The 27,547-nt window shown below is 47.2% G+C and overlaps 3 protein-coding genes and 1 pseudogene across 3 annotated transcripts; 2 read left to right on the forward strand and 2 right to left on the reverse strand.

Moving 5' to 3' along the window:
• The first annotated feature begins 6,251 nt into the window (after nt 1-6,251).
• LOC136965345 (uncharacterized) lies at nt 6,252-9,738 on the forward strand. The gene is made up of 5 exons (XM_067259457.1): nt 6,252-6,402; nt 6,538-6,879; nt 7,201-7,392; nt 8,097-8,255; nt 8,741-9,738. The coding sequence occupies exons 1-5, from the start codon at nt 6,363-6,365 to the stop codon at nt 9,238-9,240; spliced, it is 1,233 nt and encodes a 410-aa protein (XP_067115558.1). The 5' UTR covers nt 6,252-6,362; the 3' UTR covers nt 9,241-9,738.
• Nucleotides 9,739-11,514: 1,776 nt separating this feature from the next.
• Nucleotides 11,515-16,450, reverse strand: slc25a10b (solute carrier family 25 member 10b). Its single transcript, XM_067259450.1, has 11 exons — nt 15,928-16,450; nt 14,185-14,304; nt 13,799-13,913; nt 13,429-13,477; nt 13,263-13,304; nt 13,056-13,099; nt 12,651-12,721; nt 12,346-12,438; nt 12,062-12,139; nt 11,742-11,798; nt 11,515-11,672 (listed from the first exon to the last, which is right to left on the reverse strand). Exons 1-11 carry the CDS (start codon nt 16,015-16,017, stop codon nt 11,571-11,573), a joined length of 861 nt encoding a protein of 286 aa, XP_067115551.1. The 5' UTR covers nt 16,018-16,450; the 3' UTR covers nt 11,515-11,570.
• A 2,984-nt stretch (nt 16,451-19,434) lies between these two features.
• On the reverse strand, nt 19,435-21,002 carry LOC136965571 (claudin-9-like; annotated as a pseudogene).
• Nucleotides 21,003-21,441: 439 nt separating this feature from the next.
• LOC136965573 (GTPase IMAP family member 3-like) lies at nt 21,442-27,205 on the forward strand. The gene is made up of 4 exons (XM_067259756.1): nt 21,442-21,894; nt 22,773-22,897; nt 22,988-23,657; nt 27,180-27,205. Exons 1-4 carry the CDS (start codon nt 21,879-21,881, stop codon nt 27,203-27,205), a joined length of 837 nt encoding a protein of 278 aa, XP_067115857.1. The 5' UTR covers nt 21,442-21,878.
• Nucleotides 27,206-27,547: the final 342 nt, after the last annotated feature.

A 27,547-nucleotide genomic window follows, 5' to 3' on the forward strand; every position in this document is an offset into this window, starting at 1 on the left:
GTCACATCTTCAGAAACAGGCTTCTTTCCTCGATTGTTTGTCGAATGATTTCTAAATCCATTCAGAAACTGGAACCCTTTTCTCATGGACACAGGAGAAGAGCTAATCACTGAGATAATGTTACATAAACAAACATGTTCCAACTGAAGAGCCTTCTTCTCTCTCCTGAGGATAACAGACTTCTACTGTTCAGATCTAACCAGCGCTGCAGCCACAAATTAGTCTGTGTGTGTGTGTGTGTGTTTTGTCTTTCAGTCTGTGTGTGTGTGTGTGTCTGTTTGTGTGAATGCCTGTCTGTCTGTCAGTCTCTGATAGTTGCCTACAGCAGGTTAGGTACCTTAAGTTCAGTAACTATGTGTGTGTGTGTGTGTGTCTGTGTGTGTATTACGAAACCCACAGCCCTGTGTGCGGAGGGCTCAGCAGTGACCATGACGACGGGGCGTGTGGAAGGAGAGATCAGCATTCTGTGTCCTCCTCCTTTTGGCGTCCCGTTAACGGACGCCAACAGCAGGAAGTGGTTCTGCAGGGGCCGGTGTCCGGGCCCAGGCCTGCTGGTGGACAGCCAGGCAGGGGGGAGGAGGGCTGCCTCAGGGAGGTACAGCCTGGAGGACAGGGGGTCTGGAGCGTTCTCCGTGTCCATCTCCGGGCTGCTTCAGTCGGACTCGGGGACGTACTGGTGTGGCCTGGAGGGAGACGCGTACCAGGAGGTCCATCTGACAATTGTGGACTGTAAGAAGCCTGTCTGTCTGTCTACCTGTCTGTCTGCATGTTTTCCTGACCTTTGTGCTGGTGTTGCCATGGTAATGTGTACGTGTCATTGGATTAGTGACAGTTGTGATGTGGTCTTGTGATGATCAGCTCCACCCTGCCAGCCTTGTTGGTCTGCCTGTCTGTCTGTGCATCAGGCTGCATCCCAGACAGCAGTAGTAGAATGCTACACAGTGAAGTTCAGTGTATCTTTATTTTTGGCTGATTATGAAATGGTGATGTGATCACAGATCTTGTGATAACCCCCTCCCCCCCCCCCCCCTCTCTATCTCTCTCTCTCTGACTTCTTCCCCATTCTTTCTCATCCTTTCCCTATCCCCTCCCCCCCTCCTCCTCCACCACCAACCCTGGAGTGCTCTGAAAGCTCCCACAGTCACCATTCAATCTCCTCCACCCTCCCCCTATCCTCCACCCTCCCCCTATCCTCCACCCTCCCCCTATCCTCCTCCCTCCTCCTCCCCTCCCTCCTCCTCCCCTCCCTCCTCTCCCCCCTCTTCCTCCTCTCCCCCCTCTTCCTCCCCTCCCTCCTCCTCCTCCCCTCCCTCCTCCTCCTCCCCTCCCTCCTCCTCCCCTCCCTCCCCCCGGTCAGAGAGCTCAGCTCCTGGGGCTTCTTCTCCACAGGCTACCGTGGCAACAACAGCTGCCGTGGCAACAACAGCTTCATCCACACAGAGCACCCTGGTCCACAAGACTGCACGGCCCCAAGCACAGCCCCCCCTTACAGGTCTCTCTCTCTCACACTCTCCCTCCCTCTCACTCACTCACTCACTCTCACACTCTCTCTCCCTCCCTCTTCCTCACTCACTCTCTCTCCCTCCCTCCCTCTCTCTCACTCACTCACTCACTCACTCACTCACTCTCTCTCACACTCTCTCTCCCTCCCTCTTCCTCACTCACTCTCTCACACTCTCCCTCCCTCCCTCTCACTCACTCACTCACTCACTCTCTCTCACACTCTCCCTCCCTCTTCCTCACTCACTCTCTCACACACTCTCTCTCCCTCCCTTTCCCTCACTCTCTCACACACTCTCTCTCCCTCACTCACTCTCTCTTTCACACAGTCTCATTCACTCTCTTCCTCACACACTCTCACTGACTCTCTCCCTCACACACTCTCCCCCCCCTTTCTCTCTCTCCCTCTTCCTCACACACACACTCTCATTGACTCTCTCCCTCCCTCACTCACTTACTCCATCCCTCCCTCCACCCCCATTCTCTCTCTCTCTCTCCCTCTCTCTCTCTCTCTCTCTCTCTCTCTCTCTCTCTCTCTCTCTCTCTCTCTCTCTCTCTCTCTCACACACACTCTCACTGTCTCTCTCCCTCCCCTCTCTGTTTGTTGTGGTTGTGGCAGGTACGTCCATGGTCATCTCAGTGTCTGTCAGCCTGGCTGTCCTGGTGTGTGCTCTCATTCCTCTCATCTTCTACACACGCTGGAGGACAAACAAGGAGACAGGTACGCAGACGCACACACATGAACACACACACGCATGAACACACACACTCATGAACACACACACACAAACACACATGAACACACACACTAAACACCCACGTGTCTGCATCTTATGTGTTGTGTAGTGTCGATGACTGATGTGGAGACAGGAAGCAGAGGGGAGGTGAGTAATGAGTCATTCTTCCTTCACAGGCACACACATACACCCAAACACACAGTCACAGAGAGACACACACAGTCACAGAGAGACACACACAGTCACAGAGAGACACACACACACATACACCCAAACACACAGTCACAGAGAGACACACACAGTCACAGAGAGACACAACCAGTCACAGAGAGACACACACACACATACACCCAAACACACAGTCACAGAGAGACACACACAGTCACAGAGAGACACACACACACATACACCCAAACACACAGTCACAGAGAGACACACACAGTCACAGAGAGACACACACACATATACACCCAAACACACAGTCACAGAGAGACACACACAGTCACAGAGAGACACATACACACATACACCCAAACACACAGTCACAGAGAGACACACACAGTCACAGAGACACACATACACACATACACCCAAACACACAGTCACAGAGAGACACACACAGTCACAGAGAGACACATACACACACAGTTACAGAGAGACACACAACAAAACATTATCTTTCCAGTCCGGCGGGGAGGAACAGGACTGCAGTGAAGACCAAAGCCCCTCTCATCAGCCTGGGCCACCGGTGGACCCAGAATGCACTGCAGCCGACCCAGAATGCACTGCAGCTGAACCAGAATGCACTACAGCTGACCCAGAATGCACTGCAGCCGACCCAGAATGCACTGCAGCTGAACCAGAATGCACTGCAGCTGACCCAGAATGCACAACAGCTGACCCAGAATGCACTGCAGCTGACCCAGAATGCACTGCAGCTGACCCAGAATGCACTGCAGTTGGCTCCGCCCTTTACGACACCATCTATCTACCACCAAATGTGCTGGGACCGGCACTGTGTGTGTTGGTCTCTGTGACTGCTTGTGTGTGTGCCTCTGTGATTGTCTGCATATGTCTGTGATGTGTGTGTGTGAACATGTAGTGTATGTGTGTGTGTGTGTGTGTGTGTGTGTGTGTGTGTGTGTGTGTGTGTTGTGTGTGTGTGTGTGTGTGTGTGTGTGTGTGTGTGAGAAAGATAAAGCGAAGAGAGAAAAACACTCTTTTTATGAAACCTTCTCTGTGGCAAAATTCAATAAAACACAAAAGCTTTCAAAATGTCCTCTTCTGTGTTCAATATATCGGTCAATTCAGGATCCGTGACTTCTGGTGGGATTGTTTCTTGTGAGACACAATATATCCCAAGGTAAATCCCTCCCTCCTTCCCTCCCTACTGCGGCTGGTGACAAAAAAAGGTGTATGACAGGAGAAAAAACAACCTAAGGCATGTTGTTTGTGGCAACAACCCAATTAGCAACCAAATGCGACGGTAACTATATAACTAGGGTAAAGTAATACGTCTGAAGTTGATCCACATCTTCCATGGGTCCAAATAACAAATATAATATTATCATCACACCGTTAGTTTATCGATCGTAGTACAGCAACGTTAACACAACAGTCGATACAGTTTAAGCCCAGAAGCTTGAATCTATTCTTACGTCGGCATACATTCTCCCTGCTTTTGTGATGCCGATGTTCTTAAGGTAGCAGTACAGTAGGCTCGAATAATATTACTAAAATGCATAAATACTAAAACTATCAGTTCACACTACAAAGGTTTTGATTGGTGGGAAGACGTCCTCTGAAAGTAGTATTATTTAATTACCAAGCATTTCTATGGACGGGTGGTTCGGCCCACCAGCCGCTAGGTTTGGTATTGAAATTAAAGGGAGTCAGGTGGCTGAGCGGTGAGGGAATCGGGCTAGCAATCTGAAGGTTGCCAGTTCGATTCCCGGTCAAGCCAACTGACGTTGTGTCCTTGGGCAAGGCACTTCACCCTACTTGCCTCGGGGGAATGTCCCTGTACTTACTGTAAGTCGCTCTGGATAAGAGCGTCTGCTAAATGACTAAATGTAAATGTAAATGTATTGAAGTCAAAGCAGGCAGAGGAGGACGGAGGCTATCTGTCTTCAAGATGTACCATAGTTCTATTACAGACAGTGTTGTTGAGTTACTGTAGACCTTCAGTCTACATTTGTCTGCGACATATTAATATATTTAGTGTTATTTTATCTCAAATGTCAAACTTTTAAAAAAGTGATATTTTTATGAAATTTCACTGAGGAGGATGATCCCCCTTATGAGCCTCCTTTGCATCTCTCCTCTTTCTCCTCTCTCTCTCCCCTCTCTCTCCCTCTCTCTCTCCTCCCTCTCTCCTCTCTCCCTCTCTCCTACACTGCATCTCTCCTTCTCTCCTCTCTCTCTCCACCTCGTCGCTCTCTCTCTCCTCTCCATCTCTCCTGTCTTCCTCTCTCTTCCTCTCTCTCTTCTCCTCCATCTCTCCCTCTCTCTTCCTCTCTCTCTCCTCCTCTCCATCTCTCCCCTCTCTCTCCTCCTCTCTCTCCTCATTTCCATCTCTCTCCTTTCTATTTCTGTCTCATTCCCTATCTCTCTCATCCCCTCTCTCTCTCTCTCTCATTTTCTCTCTCAATTCCAGATCCACATCTTACCATGACCCTAACCGCAGACCCCACCTACCAACACCTCAACCTTGTCACCATGGATAAAGACCCCATCTACCAACACCTCAACCCTGTCACCATGGACACAGACCCCACCTACCAACACCTCAACCCTGTCACCATGGACACAGACCCCACCTACCAACACCTCAACCCTGTCACCATGGACACAGACCCCACCTACCAACACCTCAACCTTGTCACCAAGGACACCTGAGCCACAGTGTCTGTAACCCAGAACCCAAGCCTAACCCCCCCCCCCCACACACACACACACACACACACCCTCCAGAGTCCGTTGCTGAGTAACCTGGTGCTCACAGTCTGGTGATAATATGGAGAAATATCATGTTATCAAATATCTGCTGTACCCTTTCACCAGGCATGTAAATAAAACCTGAATATCTGATAACGTGGTGTGTCTCAGAGTCAGTTTCAGGAAAGGGAAGTTAAGCCTCCTGTTGCATCATGTCACATACACACACACTTATACACACATATACACACACACACATACACATATACGCACACATATACACACACCACACACACACATACACACACACATATACGCACACATATACACACACCACACACACACCACACACATACAGTATGTGACACACAAACATACACATTCACACACCACACACATTCTAATGTTAGCAGCCCAGCGGATGAACAGTGTTCTTGTAACAAAACTTTCTAAAACACAAATCCTTCACAACTGGTCTGTTCTGGGTTCTATGTAAAAGGAACTATTGAACTATTTGTATTTTGGATTAAAGTAAATGCTCTTATGTTTCTTCCCATTGGCACTTATTTGCTTTTCACAATGTATGCTTCATGTTTTGGATACCCGCAATGTTTTTGGGGCTATCTCGTTGTTTATGATCATTGACCTATGCACTTTTGAAAGCTCTCTCTTCGAAGTTGCTTTGGATAAAAGCGTCAGCTAAATGAATACATGTAAATGTAATGTAAATTAAACCTATGCTTGGTAGACTGTTGATCAGGCGTGTGTTTGTGTGTCAGTAGTAAAGAGAGTTGACCCTGCTGTTGTCACACATAGCTAACCACACACAGCCAGCTCTGTTCTCTTGTGGTTCACATTTAGAGAAGTTGCTATCGAGCATCTCTGCTGTACACTTTACTGACATCATCATCGTCAGACTGACTGACAGAGAACACGGCCAATGAGGAGAAAGATTTCAGTTTTTGTAGGCGGGTCCTGAGCTGTGATGGAGGGAGGGAGAGCGAGAGGGAGGGAGGGTGGAAGGTATATTAAAGAGAGAGCATTGAGGAAGCAGAACTTGAGTACTGATCATTTATAGAAATTGAACTCAGAACTCCAGCTGGAGCGACTGCTTGTTGTTCAGAGGGTTTAGCAGACAGTAACTATAGCAACTACTGACTAGTGGGTTGGAGTAACTAACTAGTCAGGATGAAAACCCACTTGGTTGTGTCCTGCTGTCTGCTCTCTGGTGAGTCCTGTCTGTCTGTCTGTCTGGTCAATATCTTGTCTTTTTGGTTTTCTGTACTGAGTGTTTGAGATGACAGCTGTGTGTGTGTGTGTGTGTGTGTGTGTGTGTGTGTGTGTGTGTGTGTGTGATTGACAGCTGTGTGTGTGGAGGTGTCAGCAGGGATCCAGGCATCTGGGGAGGAAGGAGGAAAGGTTGTGATCAGGTGCACTATGGACAATGCAGTGCTGCCCGTCACGGATAATGATAAGTACTTCTGTAAGGATAGATTTGACAACAGAGACATTCTAGTGCAGACTAAGGGGGGGAAGAACTATGAACAGAAAGGAAGATATGAGATCGATGACCGTAGAGATGGTACCTTCACTGTGACCATCTCTGGACTGCAGAACTCAGACTCAGGGAGGTACCACTGTGGAGTGAGGAGATCTGTACTAATCCCAGACCTACACCAGGAGGTGAATCTGACAGTGAGGAAGGGTGAGTTCAGCTCCACCTCCTCACTCATGTAGACCTCAGTGTTGAGACATTGAATGTGCCGCTATTTCAGCCCTGCTCACTTGCTGTAACAGAGAAAGTCAGACATCTATACATCGTTCTCTGATACATTTCTGAAATGAAAGTTGTCGGCACACATCATATTTTCAATGTTAATGTTGTTGTGACTGTGTCCAGAGTGCTTACAGCTTTACTGGCATTGAAACATAAAGTATAACCATTTAAAATGTATCCGAATATGTATTGCATTGATTGGAAAAAACTAACCTCTTGACCTCTACCACCCTTCTCTCCATCACACAGCTACACCTAGACCCTCCACTGTGAAGCCCAGACCTGTAACACCGTCATCTAACCTTCCTACACCGTCATCTAACCTTCCTACACCGTCATCTAACCTTCCTACACCGTCATCTAACCTCCCTGCAACATCTCCTAACCTCCCTACCACGTCTCTGACCACTAAGGACCTGGAAAATACATCATCTGAATGGGGTAACAATCTGCTATACTGTGTTTGCCTCTCCATTGAGTTGGTTAAAGAGTGATTAGCGTTAGCTGGTTATCTGGTTAGCTTGAGTAGCGGCTAGCTCAATCGCTACTTTATACCTCCACAGAACACCGTCGTAAAAAGGTGTTTACGATATTCTTTATTACACACATGGAATCCAAAGACCTTACAAATAACCGTTAACTTAAGTTAAATGTGGAAACAAAACACAAACTACCTAAGATGATACTGCGTTGTTTGAATCCGACTAGAAATAAACTCTCCAGTCCGCACCGCACCAAGACTAAACTTTCTTAAAGCAACAGTATACATTTACAAATTAAGCGCAAATATCTACATAAAATAGGCCAATGCATATTGAACCTCTAACCGCAAGGAAATTTAATAATCCCTTTATAAAACGTAATTAAATTTACAATCGATATAATTAATTTATTGTAAATTGTAATGTTGCCATATCATAGCTTATGAATAGGCTTATAGAGGTTCATACACAGTTCCTCGGTTTATGGAGATGGAGTGAAATAGTTCATATTTTGGCAGCTTTCTGGTTTCACAGCCCCAGAGGAAGTGATGTCATGGTGATAAAGCACTGATAATTTTCAGTGTATGTTACTGTCAACATCCGACACTGAAACACTGTGCTATTTCCTTTTATCTCTCAAATTTTCTTTCTCTCTCTCGTCAGGTATGTTGGTGGTGTATGCCGGCGTTGGCCTGGTCGTCACGGTGACCGTGTTGGCTCTGACCCTGCTGGTGTTCTACAGGAAGTGGAGAGCAGGAAACAGGAAGCCGACAGAGCTCTCTGACTGCCTGGCCCTCGACAACCATGCTGCAGGACAGGTGAGAGGGTTCCAACCCTGCACCAGGACCTAGCTCTACACATCAACACACACACACAGTGCACATGTAAATACACACCTTCACACTGTACAGCCTCTCAGCTGTCCTCACCCCCACAGCAAAGCGCTGGATGTAGCACAGATCTAGCTGAGCAGGATGAGTGTAAGCAAGATGGTGCTTATGGAAGTGTGAGGTGAAACGTCGGCCATCTTGCTCACAGCTAGCAGTCAGATCAGCTGTCCAGGGTACATTGGAGGGGGTGGTTCTGGGTCCTAGACAGGGTTCGTCTGGGATGAAAGTTTGGGGGTGGAGCTCCCTCTAGTGGTCAGACCTGCTACAACACGTCACAGCTGGGATGGATCTGTTATCATGTTGATCATAGTAATAATAAGATGTATAATCATAAGAAGAAGAATCATAATAATGCTGTCATAATGATGTATAACAATAACAATTACAACAGATGAATACCTTCTAAACACTCTTATTGTTGTCTCCAGGGTGACTGTGTGTACGATGAGATCAGAGAGCAGGACAGACAGACAGACTCTCTCCCTGCTGGTGCCTCTAGTGTCGCCTCTCCCTCAGCGAGGCCTGCTAGCTGCTCTGCTAGCTGCTCTGCTAGCATCCTCAATGACTTGTATAACAGCGTTAGCTTCGCTAAAGAATCAAGCTACTCTACTGTGATCTTCCACAAAGACGCTATCAATCCCAGCTGCTCCACTGTGGGTATCTCCCCGGATGGTCCCGCCCCTGTCATCTACTCCACTGTGACACACAGAGATTCTAGAATCCTCCCAGCTCCTCCCACTGTGACCTCAGCAAACGGAACTCCAGAAGATCTGGTGTATTCTATGGCCCAGCGACCCGAAGATGCTGCAGAACCTGCAAGATTGTCCACTCCTGGCCAGAGCCAAGATTCTCCAGAGGAAGATCTCGTCTACTCCATGGCCCAGTTACGTGAAGACCTGCAGCCCTCCTCGGGGTAGGGTGACTGAGACACACCAGAGACTCTCTCACAACGTTACAACACCACAGAACAGTTTGAAGTGCAGTTGGTCTGACCAGGTCCTGGACTCTGCAGCTGAACAACCTGCTGCAGAGGTCACTTCACATAAACAACCTCACATTTGAAAAGTGTCACGTTGTAGACAAGCAAATAAAACATTATTCAAGGTCAACTCTTATCGACATGGTCTGTATTTATAGCTGGGTGTTAATAAATAAATGTGTGCGTCTAAAGCAAAGCAAGGGAGTCAGGTTAGCGCTGAGCGGTTAGGGAATCGGGCTAGTAATCTGAAGGTTGCCAGTTCGATTCCAGGCAGTGCCAAATGGCGTTGTGTCCTTGGGCAAGACACTTCACCCTACTTGCCTCGGGGGGAATGTCCCTGTATTTACTGTAAGTCGCTCTGGATAAGAGCGTCTGCTAAATGACAAAATGTAAATGTGTGTGTTGCTCAGTCAGTTTCAGCTTCAGACACTGTGGTTGTCACACAGAGAGATTCCTATAAGATTCCTATATGTTTAAATGTTTAATGTATGCACCTTCCTGCCAAAGCAAATCCCTTGTCTGTGCAAACTTTCATGGCGAATAAATCCCTTTCTGATTCTGACACTGTGTGAGATCTGGCTTCTGTTCTCTGAACACTTTACTAATCAAATCATTGATCTTAACATCAGAAACAGGGATAGAGGGGAGAGAGCTGTCTTCGTTTGCTCACGGGACACTAAAACAACTGCCTTTTCATTAGTCATTTATTTCCCAAAAAAACATTTAGTTTACAATCTACAAATTAATACAAACAAATTAGTTCGGAATTCTTCCAGTCTCATTCGCGTGTATAGTTCCCAGTACCTGACTAGTCAAATCACATTATTCTGTAAAGCAGGACACGAACACACACATTTCCTCAAGAGTAGTATTTGTACCCATTCACTCACTTCATCCACACGGTTCCCACTCACTCACAGCACCACACTGCCCCCTGCAGGTCACTGGCTGTAAGGCACCCCAGCAGGCTGGCACAGACAGGAACAGCTAGAACTCTTTCTCTGTTGAATCAGGTGCATAAAGTCTACATTCACCAGCTAGCAGACTGGCTCCAGCAAACCAGAAACATGTTTAACTTTACTGTGTGTCGGTGGCTGGCACGTCACAGGAACACACAGAGCTGAATGCAAATAAAGATTGTGACCCCTTATGACATCCTGTGTCACCCTGCCACTCCCATAAATCACGTGCAAAGTGAGAGATCAATAATATTTCTTTTGAGAGAAGTCTTCCAGCTCCAATACCCACAGAGTACAAGAAACATCAACAATAAGAGATGTTTCAGAAATGTTATTAAGTGTGTGTGTGCAAGTGTGTGTGTGTGTGCGCAAGTGTGTGTGTGTGTGCGCAAGTGTGTGTGTGTGTGTCTACTCCATTGCTGTACGATGAGTGTTGGCACCAAGGTGTGTTGTAGTGTACATACACATTATCAGGTATGTTTTTGTTTTACATGTAGTATGTTATTAGTATGTTATAGTTTCATATGTATGTAACATGATTTAGGTTAGCCTTACAGTTCCTTTAAAAAATAATTTGATTACCGGTAATTTGATTCATAATTTTTCATTTCGTAACTACATACATCTTTTTAAGCTCATCGGAACCAAGGATGTCATTCATTCAGGAGGTGAAGCTACACTGTTAAAGAGGCTGTTAATAGTTACAGTTGATGATGACCACATGGGCTCAGAGTACAGTCTTGTGTTGATGATGTCATGACTTGGGGTACAGTCTCGTGTTGATGATGTCATGACTTGGGGTACAGTCTTGTGTTGATGATGTCATGGCTCGGGGTACAGCTGGAGACCACTCCTCCCTGGCTTAGAGGGAGGTTGCTATGGATATCCCCACGGTGACTGGTTGTGGCGTGAGAACGTTAACCGTTGCTTACTGTCAAACTGACTTGCAGCATAGAGGGATGGAGGGAGGGAGAGAGGGGGGGAGGGAGGGAGAGGGATGAAGAGAGGGAGAGAAGAGGGAGGGGGGGAGCTATGGAGAGACAGAGTGACGAAACTAGCTGGAAAGACAGATCAAAAGGAATGACAACTGCCCTCCCTCCCTCCTCTCCTCTCCTCCCTCCCTCCCTCCCTCCTCTCCTTCCTTCCTCCCTCCCTCCTCTCCTCTCCTCTCCTCTCCTCCCTCCCTCCCTCCCTCCCTCCCTCCCTCCCTCCCTCCCTCCCTCCTCTCCTCCCTCCCTCCCTCCCTCCCTCCCTCCAAGTTTGACTGGCCATGGATCAGCGATGGATCAAGAGGTCAGGAGCCAGGCGCTCAGGAGATGACCCGGATGCCAAACTGATTCTTCAGCTGCTCCAGGAAGATGAAGGTCAGAACCGTGTGAGGGACCAGACGGATCCCTGCTGGAACCAGACCCTGAAACACCACTGGACAGTTAGAACCAGACCCTGAGTGTGTGTGTGTGTGTGTGTGTGTGTAGCTGACCTTGTAGAAGCCCGAAGGTCCCAGCCTGGCAGTTTCTCTCAGACAGTGAAGCACTCCCTGAGAAACACACACACGTTTAGATGGATAGGAAAGATGGAAGGAAGGAGGTTTGAAGGGAGAGAGAGAGAAAAGAAGGGAGAGAGAGAGAGAGAGAGAGAGAGAGAGAGAGAGAGAGAGAGAGAGAGAGAGAGAGAGAGAGAGAGAGAGAGAGAGAGAGAGAGAGAGAGAGAGAGAGAGAGAGAGAGAGAGAGAGAGAGAGAGAGAGAGAGAGAGAGAGAGAGAGAGAGAGAGAGAGAGAGAGAGAGAGAGGCAGTGCTCACCGTGTACTCTCCTTTAGAGTTCATCAGTCTGGTCTTCATCACATCCAGAGGCTGGCACAGGAAGGTGGCACAGCCACCCTGGAGGGGGGGGGGCAGGGAGGGGGGGGGGAAGAGGCAGGGGCAGGGAGGAGGGGTTGGAGGAGGAAGAGAAGAGATGGGATGATGAGGCAGTGATGGAGAGGAGGAGAGAGTGGAACACCAAAGTTAAAGTTTCACGCCAAACCGTCCAACCAACGTGGACCTCATTGCGACCTGTCTGACCAATGAAAGGCAAGGACACTCACAGCGATGAAGCTGGACAGGAAGTGAGTGAGGATGTTGTCTCCCATCATTCCCGTCCCCAGAACCAGCTGCTTGGCCTGGTCATAGCACGCCAGCTGGGGGGAGGAGGTGGGCGGAGAGGAGATGAGGGATTCAACTTTTAGAATGTTACCTGATCAATGTTATGGATAAAGGGGGGACAGACAGAGAGAGACAGACAGACAGAGAGAGAGAGACAGAGAGAGACAGACAGACAGACAGACAGAGACAGAGAGAGAGACAGACAGAGAGACACAGAGAGAGAGAGAGAGAGAGAGAGGTGTCTCACCTGTCCCACTGTGACCAGAGCTCCTCTACTGGAGGCCATGGTGGCTCCTGAGAACAGCTTCCTCATCCCCTCTGTACACACACACACACGGTCAGCTCTCTCTCTCACACTCACACACGGTCAGCTCTCTCTCTCACACACGGTCAGCTCTCTCTCTCTCTCTCTCTCTCTCTCACACACACCACACATGGTCAGGGCTCTCTCTCTCTCACACACACACACGGTAAGGACTCTCACACACACGGTCAGTGCTCTCTCTCTCTCTCTCTCACACACACACCACACATGGTCAGGGCTCTCTCTCTCACACACACACACGGTAAGGACTCTCACACACACACAAGCATGCACAGGCACACACACCATCACAGCGTGGGGTCAGGTGTCAGACAGCAGACAGCTCACCTTCTCTGAACACCCTGACAAGTCCATCCACAGCATGCTTGTAGCTGGAAGACACAGAGAGAGTCAGACACACACACACACACATACAGAAACCACACACGCACACACCAATTCATATGTATATATGCACACACACACCAACACCCGAGATAAACAACCATGCACATACAGGCACGTACACAAACACACGAACATGAACACACTCACTTCCTCCTGAGTTCAGGGGGCAGTTTGACATCATTCTGCATCCTGTGAGGAAGACACACACAGCATAGCACATGACTGTCAGCAAAGTGTCAACGTGTGTCTGTGAGTGTATGTTTGTGTGTGCGTTTTTTCATATGTGTGTGTATTGCATGTCTGTTTGTCTCACCTGACGTTGACCATGTCTGCAGGAGTACCGATGAACCCTCCAGTGAAGCCTGCAGAGAGAGAGACATCTCAGGGTGTGTGTGTGTGTGTGTGTGTGTAAACATGTTTAAAATGTGTGTGTGTGTGGGTGTGTGTATGTGTGTGTGAAAGTGTATGTGTGTGTAAATCAAAGTGTATATGTGTGTGCGTGTATGGGTGTGTGTATGTGTGTGCGTGTGTGTGTATGGGTGTGTGTGTGTGTATGGGTGTGTGTGTATGGGTGTGTGTGTATGGGTGTATGTGTGTGTGTGTATGTGTGCGTGTGTATGGTTGGGTGTGTGTGTGTGTGTGTGTGTGTGTGTGTGTGTGTGTGTGTGTGTGTGTGTGTGTACCTCCGAAGGCTCCCAGCAGCACCTTCTGGTAGAAGGGCATGGGCCCCTGGTTGCTGCTGCCCAGCATGTCCCTCACCGTCTCATAGATAGCAAACCTGGTCAGGGAGTAGGACATCTGGAGGAGGGGGGGAGGGGAGAAGGAGAGGAGGAGAGGAGGAGAGAAGGAGAGAAGGAGAGGAGGAGGGTAGGAGAGAGGAGGGGAGGTGAGGGGAGCGGAGAACAGAGAAGAGAGGAGAAGAGAGAGGAAAAGTATTTTTCATTCCTTCCATGTGTCTTCAGACTTTAGAGCAGATCAGGTCTATTCATCCTCTAGAAACAGGGCTGCTAGCACTAGCCCTGCTCCCCCCCCCACACACACACACGCACACACACACACACACACACACCTGTCTGCAGAGGGAGGCGCTGAGGCCGCTGTAGAGAGCCAGCAGACCATCGTTCTTCACCACATGCATCGCCATGCCGACCATCTTCATCTTCACCTCCTGCTGAGTCTGGAGGTGGACCTGGACAGACACACACACACATACATACCAATACACACACCCCACACACACAGAAGAGTGTTTATAGCTCAGCTGACCTTCTGGTAACTGTAAACACTGTGACTTATGAGTTATGAGACACCTGTGAAACACAAACACAAACACGTCTGCATATACACACACAAACACACATGTCTCTGTGGGTTTTATCTATAGGGTTGGATGAACTCAGTTCCAAGCATTACTTCAGCCAATCAAACCAAGCCTATCAGAGCTGACCTTGCTCTGGCCAATCAGAACAGACTTTTCTCTAGCCAATCAGCTTGATTCAGTTCCAAAGGCCACTGAGTCCTTCAACTAGTCTTTATCTCTCTCTCCTTCTCTCTCCATCTCTCTCTCTCATTGTCCCCTCTTCTCTCTCTCCTTCTCCCCTCCTCTCCTCCCTTCTTTCTCTTACACATGTACTTTAGCTCTCTTTCTCTCCCCATCCCTGTTTCTCACCTTTTCTAAATCACCTGTTCATGCGACTCCTCCCCCTCTCACCTCGCTGTCTCCTTCCATTTCACATTTCAGTCGTTCATCCCTCTACCCATGTGGCAGATACTTATGGAATTTAAACGGACGTGTAATATATAATATATTCATAAAAATATATTAGTACATATCCACACACACACCAGACGGCACACACACACACACACCAGACATGGGACACCAGAGCCAGCTCTTGTCTATCTGGATGGCAAGGTGGCATTGGGTGACCTCACCGTGTCTCTGGCAGAGAGAACACAGGAATGACTCAGTCCTCACACTGAATGAACCTATTTTGTTTGTGTGAGTGAGTGTGCGCTGCAGCCATCAGAAGCAGGTGTGGAAGTGTGTGAAAGGTGACACAGGGACACTAGTCAGGTCAGTGTCTGGAGTCTAACTAAGATTCAAAGGTTCACCCAATTCTCTTCAGGTTATTTTACAACTAACATTGTTTTCTCTCTCTCTCTACCCCACCCCCTCTCCCTCCCTCCCTCTCTCCCTCCCTCTCTCTTGGGAAAGAGGAAAATCTGCACTCACATATTTAAATCTGCGCATAAACCGTGACTCCGCTACAAATACCGACGTGCTTATCTAAGTAGTTCTACTCAGGGAACTCTGTAGCTAACGTCCAGTGCTAGAGGCCTAACAGGCATCAACACACGTGAACCCTGTATTCAATGCATCTGTAAGCCACCGTGTGGGGAAACGGTACGCTAGCTGATTGTTCACAGTGAATTGTAACCGATATCTGAAACGTGATCCCCGGTGCACTGAGATTTAATCAGTGGGGCAGTGAACCGACAAGCTCGTGCTAATGTGGATGCTTAACCAGCCGGGAAACACACACATCCGCATCATTCTCGTCATGTGACTGGCAGTTGCGATGGAGAGGAAAAATATAAATCCCCCAATTCTCTTCCGGTTATTTTACAATAAAGTATCTCTCCCTGTCTTGCATCTGCCACGCACACCTCCCCCCTCCATCTCTCTGGCTCAGCAGAATTATTTAGTCAAATATACATTTTCTTCCCCTGGTTTGTTTGACTCGGTTACCGTCCAGCTGTGCACCGGGTCAGAACCAAGCCGCCTCTCCCCGCTCCCGCGTGCACTCACCTTGATGAGGTCCAGGGGGTGCGTGCAGCAGGCTGCCCCGCAGGAGGCAAGCCCCCCGAAGTACCACCGCGACATCCGTTTCTCCGTCATCTCCCGGTTACACTGTAGGCTGTAGAATACAACTCGCGGTTCTGTTTACGGTCCGCGATCCGATGCTGCGCCTGCGGTGAGGGACAAGCTTTCAATCCGCCTCAACACACGGGGAAGTTGGCTATGTAGTCTGTGATCTCTCGCTCCGCAGTGAGTCTGATAGTCTCGTTAATCTTCAGACATGCCGATGATTGGTGACGACACGGGAGGGACTTTGGGTTGCCTGAGTACGAGCGTACACGCGCCGCATAGTGCGTGCGTGGCTGGTGTGTGCGGTGAACTGAATACGTATGTGTGTCTCGTCTGGCTGTAGTCTTTGCAGGACGCGTGATAGGAAATTAATAGATAGAGACCGAGGCAATGGGAGTCGCGAGAGTGCACGAGTAGCCAATTGCCACCGAGGTCGAAGGAGCTGCCTCCTCGTGCTCGACTCCGGTAGATCCAAAGGTCGCCACTCGGTTCCTGTAGGCACCAGAAAAATCAGCTAAGGGGCCCGCTTCCGTGGACCACACGCTCCAGAGGACAACCTCAGAACCCCCAGTTTCATCACCGTTTCATGAAAGTTCCCCGCGGCTCTTAAAGAGACACGCACCTCCAGCAACCACACCTCAGACAGAACACAAACGTGCTGTGTCTTTAAGAGAGACAACTTCACCTCATTCTTTACCAGGGTGAAACTTTCTTCTGAAAGTCAAGCGGCGCTAACGTGACAAAAGCAGTTAAAGTGTTGTTAGGAGAAGGCTCTGGCATTCGCCTATCCTACGTTGTTTCTACGCCGAGTTAGGGGTTAAACCCTAGCTCGACAACCGTAATACACTTCCAACAGTACTGCTACGCTACGTACACTTCCGCATTGGTTTAAATGAGAATCTGAGCGGCACAATGGCAGTCAAAAGTATTTTTTTTTATGAAACGCATCTTAACCACTAGGCCTACTAAAAAATTACAAAAAATATGTGAAATAGGATAGTTTTTAAGTTAGTAACCAGTGCCACACTTAGTTACAAAAACAGAATTGACTATTATAGCCCACATTTCCTATATTTTTTACCTACGCCTACCTTTCATAACGTGAATGTTTACTCTACAGACTGCACAGACCATGCTACTTAATTTAAACATACAACTTTTGAAAACTTAGAAGTTAGCCACAAACAAACAAATACAAGTTTGTTCTGGCTGCATCGGTATGTTGGGTTTGGGCCAACAGGTCAAAGCCAGCTCGTAAGGTTCTGGATCGAGGCTAAATAGTTCACTCCGAGTTAAGAGTCGTGTGTGATATGTGCGCGCAGGGGCGCCGTATAGGGGGGGAAGTTAGGACAATTCCAACCCTAACCTTGACTGACAAGGGTCCCAAAAAATAAAAAAACGAATATAAATGATAAACTTTTTAAAATGTTTTTTATGGGGCCCAAAATTCCTGTGTGCGCGTATACATGATAAGGAAACAACGTGTTTGGGCTAGGTGGTGATCGTTTAGAGTTGAGTGTGTGTTTATCAATGTGAGATATGTCTGGATAAACAGTCACGTACTTCATCCGGTGTGTGTGTGTGTGTGTGTGTGTGTGTGTGTGTGTGTGTGTGTGTGTGTGTGTCGTAATGCCAGGGAATTCCAACCAGATCACCATCTCAGGAATCAGTACACTCACGCGCATACATACACACGCACACAAACATACGTCCCTGAAGCGGCCAATCAGCTGTTTAAAGCACATGGAATTTGGGTCACCATCTAAAAGTACAACAGTAATAGATTGTTGGCTATGTTTGTGTAGGGAGAGAAAAAAAGAAAGTTATAGAAAAGTATGTTTGTATATGGGACCTGCTTCTGAAATAATTACGTTTGTTCATTGCAAATGCCGCTAACACCGCCTAGTGGACAAACAGATTAACTCCAGGACCTCTTCTCCTCTTCGTTAGTATTTTCATGCGTTCGATGAGTTCCACCCACCTTATTGTTTTGTAAGAGATGCCGAAAGTACACACATCCTTCACTCAAGTAGAAGTACAGATACTCATGTTTAAAAAGACTCTGGAAAAGTTGCTGTAAAAAAAAGAAGTGCTGACTACACTTTTTCACTCAACACTTTTTTCACACACAACACGACACAAAAAAACATCTAGTTGTTTAGAAACATTTTTCAAATATACAGTGCAGAGCAAAGTACAACAGAGTACAGTAGAGTATAGTAGAGTATAGTAGAGTCCTCATCAAGTACTCATCCATGATGCAAAACATTATTTCGGCCCAAAATATTATGCCTTTAGAACTTTTTTTCGAAAACTGTTTTTTAACCTTGCAAAACCTTTTTTTAAATAAACTTTTTTTCCACACACAACACAAAAAAGTTTGTAGTTTTTTGTAAACTTAAAAACAAATGTCTACTGCTGACTACTGGTGTGTCTAGGTGTGTAAGACTAACATGAGGTGAAAACCTTCTAGGTTCAGACTCCCAATGACACTCACAATTACTGGACTCTCTCAGTGTCTCTCAGCACAGTATCCTAGTGAAGTGGCCAGTAGGTTAGTCATGACACACTGCGCCATATGTCACACAGATGCTTATTGTTCTGCTGGTTGCACACAGACACACACACAATAACACTCACGCTTGCGCCCACACATGCACAAGCACACACACACACACACACACACACACCACACGGCCCACACGATGGAGTTTGCACACACTCAAGAATTCCAGACAAACAAGTCTATATGTGTGTTCATGCACACACACGGTTAAGGGTCAAACACACACAGACACATAAATACACACACACAGACACGTAAACACACACACACACACAGTTAAGGGTCACACAATCGGGGGAAGAGGCAGCTAGGAATTTGAGAGACGTCAGTTATGACACATTAATACTAATGTAGTGACGAGCTCGTCCCACCATGGGATCCTCCCTGAAGAGACGAGGACACCAAAACTAAACTACAGATAAACTACAGTTAATCCCAGATAAACTACAGTTAATCCCAGATAAACTACAGTTAATCCCAGATAAACTATAGATAAACTACAGTTAAACAAAGAAAACTACATATAAACCACAGAAGAAGAAAAATTACAAATAAACAACAGATGAACCATAAAAATAGATAAATAACAAAAATACTACCAATAAATAACAATCACAGATCAATAACAGACTGTCAAGGGGTCTTTATTATGATCCGAAACTGAGTATGAGAAAGTTAGCTACTGAAATCATGAAACATATTGAAATCACCACACAATCATGATAAATATTGTTCCACACAATGCTGATCAAATTCCCTCCCTCCCTCCGTGTGTATTTCTACATGTCTCCACACCATAAACGTCTCTCTCTCTCTCTCTCTCTCTCTCTCTCTCTCTCTCTCTCTCTCTCTATGTCTCTCTATCTCTCCCCTCTAACCTCTCAAACAAAGGACTTCTCTGGCTGCTTCACCTCCACCGCCGCTGCCGCCGCCCCCCCCCTTCGGGCTGACCCCCCTCCTCCCCCCCCGGGGGCGGGCGGGGGGGCGGAGCCGGCGCTGAGCAGCGCCCCCCCCCACCAGGAGCAGCACCCCAGCCCCCCAGCCCAGGTAGAGGGCGGGGCCAAGCTCCCTCTTCAGCGCCGCCGCCACGCCCGGGTCGTAGAAGTCCCTCACCACCGAGTACGCCGTCCAGCAGACCGGGACCAGGTACACCAGGCCGGCCAGGACGAACAGAGCCCCGGCCGCCCACCCCAGCCGGGCCTTGGAGGCCTGGATGTGGGGCGCGTGGCCCAGGCAGTAGGTGGCCTTGGCCCCCGCCACACCCAGGATGAGGGCCAGGAGGCAGAGGAGCAGGGAGAGCACGGTGAGGCCTCGAGCGGCCTGGGCCGGCAGGGGGAGCGCCAGGGTGGAGTCGTAGGTCTTACACTGGATCTGGCCCGTGCTCTGGGACAGGCAGGTCATCCACAGGCCCTCCCACAGCACCTGGGGGAGGGGAGAGGTCGGCGGTCGGGGGCGTTTGGCAAAACACAACATCCACGGATTCAAATCCCCCCTCCCTCCACCCTCTCACTGCCCACCTGCCGTTTCTACGTCGGTTTGGATGAAAGAGTCTGTTAGATTAGTCAAACATAAACGACGAACACGTTACCTGGGAGACGATGATCTCCCCGCCCACGAAGGCCGAGACGCGCCACTGCGGCGCGGCGCACACCAAGGCTCCGCCCACCCATCCCAGCACAGCCAATAGCATGCCCAGCAGCTGCAGACCCGTGGAAGCCATGGCGACGGAGGATGAGGAGGAGGAAATGATGTAATATTATGGTCTGTGAGTGACAACGGATGACTTTTGTTCTCTGTTCACAGGTTGATGAGCTGTTTTCCAGGAGGGTTCCTTGTTTGAAAGCGTGTCTTTTTGTGACAATAATTGTTTCCTGTGTGTTTTTATCCGTTTTAGTGACAGTCCAGATCCCCCAGAATCCTTTGCTGCCCTGTCTCTGTGAGAGGTGTCCAGGTGTGTTCCACTCAGGTGTGTGTGTCCCCAAGTGTGGCGCAATCTCTAGGTGTCTGTTTGTCCAGGTGTGTCTCTGTCCCCAGGCGTGTCTGCTAGAGAAGGAGAGAAAGATTAAGAAATATTTAGAAATATTAACAAATATTACATATTTTTAGTGACTACCATAGTACTCACAACTGGTCAAACTCACAATGATACATACAAATACATATTTAATATACTGATTGAAATATACATGTTCACAATGACACATTACATGTCATATTTACATTAGAAACTCACAATGTTAGTCTAGCAATGTGACAAGAGCGTTGCTATTTAGTTTCCCAAAAGTAGATTTTATGTATTAAAAAAAATCTCCGCCTTCAAGTTAACATTGTACAGTAAGTAATCCCTGATAACACAACAATAACAGCAGCTGTCTCAGCACTTACCTTCCCCAGGGGACCGTGAGCAGTAGTGGAGAGATGCCAGCGGCCGGAGAGGGTCTCCGCGTGTGTGGCTCTCGTGCTCCTGCTGGGCGTAGGAGGGGAGCGACGCTGTCCGGGGCACTGTGTCACACACAAACCCACACACTGACACATACTTCTGCGTGCATACTTACACATATGCAATTTTGTACACACGCGCGCGATTATGCATGTATAAACACACACAGTCTTACGCCTTCTCGCACAATTGAGACGTTGTATTCGATTAGGCCTACAGCTTTCTTGATGTCAGACCTTTTTGAAATGGTCGAATTATCTTTTCTTTCATAGCTAACACGAAGGAAGAAATCAGTCCGTCTGTGTAAATGAGCTCAAATTAAATTAGGCTATTAAATAAAACTTTAAAATGCTTTCCACTGAAACTACATTCGAGTGGAGAGGAAACTTGGGCCTAGGCCTACTATATACGCTGTGGGCGAGGCTTTAGATTTGAGAAATTGGGAGGATCGCATCCTATCGATCCATTGACGAAATAATGTAGCCTAAAGCGAATGGGAAGCAGTAGCTAGCTACATAAACTATTTCAAAAGTAGAGATGGGTCTGGAGGTGAAGGGGCCAGTGTGTGCGTCTTGCAACAACGGCGATTTTCTTCTAAAAAGCGGATCAGCATGATATCCAGTTTACGTTGTGGTAACTGGAACGACGCCTATCAGGAAACGTTTTTTTTTTTTTTTTTTTACGAGGTAGAAAGTTCGCTCTCGTGATGTTTTGAGTAGGTGAAACACTGTATGAAGTAGGCTACAAAGAATTTATAATGTACCTCACTCCGCTTAAACAACGGGACAAGAGGTAGCGTACCGTTCATGTGGGATCTCATCTTGGCTGCCCTCAGAACAAACTACAAGATTCACCTATTGGTATTTTCGTGCGTCTGCATTCAAGATGGCAGCCCCAGCGTGTAAGTTAATTGTGTTATGCGGTTTAGGTTGTATAAATTATCGGTAGAAATGTGTAGGTCTACATTTTATCTTGTCTAGGCTATTTCGTTTTTAAAAGCACACAAACACGAAACGCCTTTGTGTGTTTGAAATGGTGCTGTTATGAACTAACTAAACCTTCGCCCATGAAAGTGAAAGTTAAGGGGTAGCCTACGAGTTCCAGCTAGTAAAAAAAGTGAGAGAAATCAATATATCATTACGCATTTGAATTGTAAAGATGAGAAGATCGAACTTTTACATCAGTTCCTTTAAATGACACGCTATGCTAGTAGTTGACAGAGCCTGTGCTGCCGATTCCCCTAACGGTCTACCAACACTCCGATGTTTACATTAGCTTCTGGCTATTACATTTGAACTTTGATTATCACATTTTATTCATTTAGCAGACACTCTTATCCAAAACGTCTTACATATTCTGTATAGAAAACACAAGCAGAATTCTAGGACCATGGGATGGTTGACAGGGAGCTGTAAGGTCACTGATACACCTCTGTTCTCCTGGGTATTATGGGATGGTTGACAGGGTGTGCAGGGCTTACTGATACACCTCTGTTGTCCTGGGTATTATGGGATGGTTGACAGGGTGTGCAGGGCTTACTGATACACCTCTGTTGTCCTGGGTATTATGGGATGGTTGACAGGGTGTGCAGGGCTTACTGATACACCTCTGTTGTCCTGGTTATTATGGGATGGTTGACAGGGTGTGCAGGGCTTACTGATACACCCCTGTTGTCCTGGGTATTATGGGATGGTTGACAGGGTGTGCAGGGCTTACTGATACACCCCTGTTGTCCTGGGTATTATGGGATGGTTGACAGGGTGTGGTGTGTCCCGGCAGGTGGTCCAGGGCTGGGGGTGGTCATGCTGGGCAGGGCAGGAGCAGGGAAGAGCACCACAGGAAACACCCTCCTGGGGAGAGAGCGGTTCCAGGAGGGGAGGGCCACCCTGCAGAGTGTGATGGAGGTAGGAGAGGTGGAGGGGAGGGCCACCCTGCAGAGTGTGATGGAGGTAGGAGAGGTGGAGGGGAGGGCCACCCTGCAGAGTGTGATGGAGGTAGGAGAGGTGGAGGGGAGGACGGTCACCGTGGTCGACACCCCAGGGACCAACACCCCCTCCCTGGATGAAGAAGGTCTGATGGAAGAGATGGAGAGAGCCATCGTCCTGTCCTCCCCGGGTCCCCAGGTGTTCCTGCTGGTGGTGAGGGTGGGAGGAGTCACGGAGGAGGATGTGGGCGTGTCTCAATGGATCCAGCAGACCCTGGGGGGGCAGGCCCTGAGGCGCACCCTGCTGCTGGTCACCGGGAGAGAGAAGCTCACTCGCAGACAGTGGGAGGAGTTTGAGGAGCAGGAAGTGGTCAGAGCTCTGGTGAGGCTCTGTGGAGGAGGACTCCACGCTGTGAACAGCAAAGCAGAGATCCACCCTGGACACGTCACCAGGCTGCTGGAGAAGATGGAGCATGTGGTGGAGCAGAACGCAGGAGAGCCTTACACCTGGGACACCTACCTGCAGAGGAGAGGACTCAGGGGGGGGAGGAAGGGACAGGGAGGGGGTGGAGGAGCAGAGGGTGGATGTAGGACACAAGGTGGAGGTGAGAGGAAGGGGGAAAAGACGGGTTGTGAGGTGGAGGGGAAGAAGCAGAAGGAGGTGGAGGGGAAGAAAAATGGACACAATGTTGAGGAAAAGAGGATTGAGAAGGAGAAGCAAATGAGGAGGGAGGAGGAGAGTAGGAGACTGCAAGAAGAAAGGAGGAGAGAGGAGGAGGAGAGCAGAAAAACAGCGGAAAAAAGGAGAGAGGAGAGTAGAAGAAAGGAAGAAATGAGGAGGAGAGAGGAGGAGAGTAGGAGACAACAAGAGGAAAAGAGGAGAGAGGAGGAGGAGGAGGAGAGGAAAAGAAAGGAGGAAATGATAGAGGAGGAGAAAAACAAAAAAGCAGAGAAAAAGAAGAAAGCAGAGGAGGAACAGACAGAAAGAAACAGAAAAGATAGAGAGCTGATCAGGGTGGAGGAGAGAGCGAGCAAGGTGGAGGAGAGGCTGGAGAGGCTGGAGAAGGTGATGGAACAGTCGGTGAAGGTGAACGCAGACAGATTAACTAACGTGGAGAGGAGGGTGGAGGTGACCCGAAGGCAGATGGAGGAGGGGCAGCAGGACAGGGCTGGAGCAGAGAAGGAGGGTGGAGGAGTGGGTGGAGGAGTGCTGCTGCAGATAGGACAGATGGTTGCGATAGAGGTGGTGAGAGCTACTGTGAGAACCGTCTTTGGTAAATAAGAATGTGGAGGGAATCCCTCTGACCACACAGTGACACTGTGAACTGGGAATGCATCTCTGCCTGGTTGGAAGTCAGATGGTGTTTCACTGTTGAATGTTTCAAGATGGTTTCTCACATTCCGTTGAGGAGAAGTTATTACAGAAAGGTTAATAAGAGTTTCTGTTAGGGGTGGAACAATATATCGTGGAACAATATATCGCAATACAAAGATTTTACAATATGTATTGTAGAGTTATGGCAATATTTTTACAATACAACGTCCGTTTGATCCTATTGGTTGAGCTACGAGCACGCGACCTACTCTGCACCTGCGTCATGCGTGCATTCACTGCATTCACAGAAATAGCTTGAACTGAGTTGACTAAATTGTACTATATGTTCAACAAAGAAAATTATTGAAAATGTTTTGGAAATAAATCTGTTAATTGAATTTCAGTTTAATTTAAAAAGTTGTTTAAAATATCGTGATACGTATTGTATCGTGAGCTGAGTGTATCGTTACACCCCTAGTTTCTGTCCTATCAAAAATCATGCAGGTTGTTATAGTCAAATGTACAGTATGTTTAGTACTTAAGTGCTTTTATTACTTTTGAATTAAAAACAATTAATGTACATTTTTTTTCTTGAAACCCATCATAAGATGAAATTACATGTTTTAAAAGTTCCCACCGCAACTATATAATGTTTTGTGTAATTGTTTGTTGGCCTGTCCGCTTGCTTGTCTGTTGGTCTGTTTACTTGTCTGTCTTCTGGTCTGTCTGTGTGTCTGCTTGTCTGTCTGCTTGCTTGTTTGTTTGTTGCTTTATGCCCCTTTGTTTCCACACTGTATTGGGGTGGGTGTGTTCGGAACAGCTTCAATCCCTATTGTAACTACACTGGAATAACAGTAAAGCTGTCCTCCGAAGAGGGGGGGGGGGTGGTGGGCCAAAAAAGAAAAGAAAAAAAATTACATGTTTTATGCAAAATGTTGTTAAACACAATCATGTATCCGTAAATAAAGAGGCCCAATTGATTTCTTCTGTGTGTGTGTGTGATGTGTGTGACTGAAGATGTTCCCGACCACCTTGTGTTGGTAATCTTTCAGTTCTGCCAAACAAATAGTAAAATACTGTAAATAATGTGTAGGAATACAAAGTAGGAATACATTTCCCAAATACTTGACACATACTTTATTTTTACAGTCCTACAGAACAGTCCACAGGCAATACTGTACTACTGTACTCATTGAGTACTGTATTGATATGCAGTAGGCCTACTGCAATTTTGTAGTGAGAGTAGATTTCTTACTTATTCTCATTTCGGAAAGTCCGGATGATGGATGCTACAGTGTACCTGCTCAAATTTGGCTGTACTCTTTGCCCAGCCTCCCTCATTGTTAGACCATGGTTGACTATATGGTCAACCAAAGCGGCTCGGATCTCATCAGAGATTATGGTCCTTGGCCTTCCTCATCCTCGTCCTCCCCGTCCTCTTCCTCTCACTCCTCTGCCTCTGTTTCCAATGTTGGCATCCATTGCTCAAAAACAGAAGAGGTCACCTGTTGCCCTTTTATGCTAAAGCTCTGATTGCTAATTGTAAAACTGTGTGACAGGTGTTTGTCCATGCGATGAGTCAGTGTGCGTATTTGAATGGCAGTGTGTTCCTTGTGAAAACAAAAGATTTTCTTCATGAAAATTGTGCCAAATGCAGAGAATTGTGTGTAGTGTTTTGAAAAAAGTGTGTTTTAGAACTGCAATTTGAGTGTAAGGCAGGAATTGTGCTTGTAGTTTAGCAGAATTGGTTCATGGGGTTGGTGCATGAGTTACATGTTGTGGTCATTGTGTCTCAAGTACCAGTATTTGTGTGTAAACAATTGAGAAAAACTGTAATAGAGAGATATAGCTCTTACATTTGTCTTGTGTTATAACAGGGGCAACAATGCCATCTAGTGGTCAATGCACAGACAAACATCAACATCTGTTCACTCTTAGACATTTACATGTAGTCATTTAGCAGACGCTCTTATCCAGAACATTATCAAGATGGTTATTACAAGGATTTCTGCATGAATGAGTGACACTGGAATACAAATTATGTTAAATGAAGTTTAGTAGTCCAAAACGATGAGAGAAACAGGAATTATGATTTATATTAAAACAGGTGTACAAGTAAGAACAAAATAACACATAGAACAGAACCTGAAAATGTTTTCACAATCATCTTTGTTAGTCAAGACTCATCTACGAGGCTGCTTTCATCTTGAACCAGGGGTCTCATTTATAAAACTGTGCGTCGGATTCTTACTAAAAGTGCAAGTACGCCCAAAAGCCTAAAATGGTGTACGCCAAAAAAAAACGGTAGGGAAAAAAACATATTTTTTTAGAAAAAAGCGCTGCCTTCAGCGCATTTTTTACATGCAACCCTATGGGAAAAGGAAAAAAGCGGCGGCCTTTTAAAAACTTCTAAAAAAGCGCAGCACCCACGCCTTTTTGAGTTCAATTTTATCAACTTTTTAGAAAAGCGCTGGGTGACGTCAAGCGCCTTTCTGACAGCTGATCAATCAGGACGAGGAGAGTAGGTACGAGTGTACCTTCTCTAGTAACCTTCTACCTTAGTTACCAGGCTATGGCTCCTCAAACGCCAAAGCTAAAGCAAGTAATTGCATTTTATTCGCCATAGTAGCTAGCTGTCGATAAGTAACCAACGGAAAATAATGGATAATAATGTATTGCTAGAATGTATGATTCCCGTTCAGGTTACAGAATTCTCATCAGAAAGGAGATTGACGTCACCCAGCGCTTTTCTGAAAAGGCAAAAGGCGCTCAAAAGGTGCTGAAGGCAGCGCTTTTTTTATTGGTGATCCACCGGCCACCAAATAATGTGGTTTTCGGGCCTCCACCAATAGGCTAAATTGCATTGGAAGAAGTCATGTTCACACTTGACTTCGAGTATGCATTGAGTGCCTTTTGAGCGCCTTCTGCGCGCCTTCTGCCTTTTCAGAAAAGCGCTGGGTGACGACATTGTGACAAATTAGCATTTTAGCCTATTGGTGGAGGCCCGAAAACCACATTATTTGGTGGCCGGTGGATCACCAATAAAAAAAACAGTGCGAGTGGCGTCAACTGTGCCAGTGATACCCCGAATCGACATACAATTTGGAAACAAAACGAGGACGTGGACTGATAACGAGGACGTGTAGCGATTGCGCGGGAGCTTAACGACTGTATTTCCAGTTTTTTACATATGATGATATATGCACAGTATTAAATAAATATATTTAGTTATACACTGTGTTCTGCAGTTATCTAAAGGTAGGATATGTGATGTTATCCTGTATTCCATGCAGTCGGGGCATCTCCTCCATCTGC

Source organism: Osmerus mordax, chromosome 21 (genome assembly GCF_038355195.1).
Source record: "Osmerus mordax isolate fOsmMor3 chromosome 21, fOsmMor3.pri, whole genome shotgun sequence".
Taxonomy (NCBI): Eukaryota; Metazoa; Chordata; class Actinopteri; order Osmeriformes; family Osmeridae; genus Osmerus; species Osmerus mordax.

Excerpts from the sequence above, each read along its gene's own strand:
- LOC136965573 (XM_067259756.1), top strand. Across the intron at positions 22,898-22,987 it reads CCCTGCAGAGTGTGATGGAG|GTAGGAGAGGTGGAGGGGAG; the intron begins GTAGGAGAGGTG and ends AGTGTGATGGAG. Across the intron at positions 23,658-27,179 it reads AATGAGGAGGGAGGAGGAGA|AAAAGCGCTGGGTGACGACA; the intron begins GTAGGAGACTGC and ends CTGCCTTTTCAG.
- slc25a10b (XM_067259450.1), bottom strand. The coding sequence starts at position 16,017 with ATGACGGAGAAACGGATGTCGCGGTGGTACTTCGGGGGGCTTGCCTCC. Across the intron at positions 13,305-13,428 it reads GCAGACATGGTCAACGTCAG|GATGCAGAATGATGTCAAAC; the intron begins GTGAGACAAACA and ends TCTTCCTCACAG. Across the intron at positions 12,140-12,345 it reads TCCTGTCCAGCTTCATCGCT|GGTGGCTGTGCCACCTTCCT; the intron begins GTGAGTGTCCTT and ends CCCCCCCTCCAG.
- LOC136965345 (XM_067259457.1), top strand. The coding sequence starts at position 6,363 with ATGAAAACCCACTTGGTTGTGTCCTGCTGTCTGCTCTCTG. Across the intron at positions 6,403-6,537 it reads GTCCTGCTGTCTGCTCTCTG|CTGTGTGTGTGGAGGTGTCA; the intron begins GTGAGTCCTGTC and ends TGTGATTGACAG. Across the intron at positions 6,880-7,200 it reads GAATCTGACAGTGAGGAAGG|CTACACCTAGACCCTCCACT; the intron begins GTGAGTTCAGCT and ends TCCATCACACAG.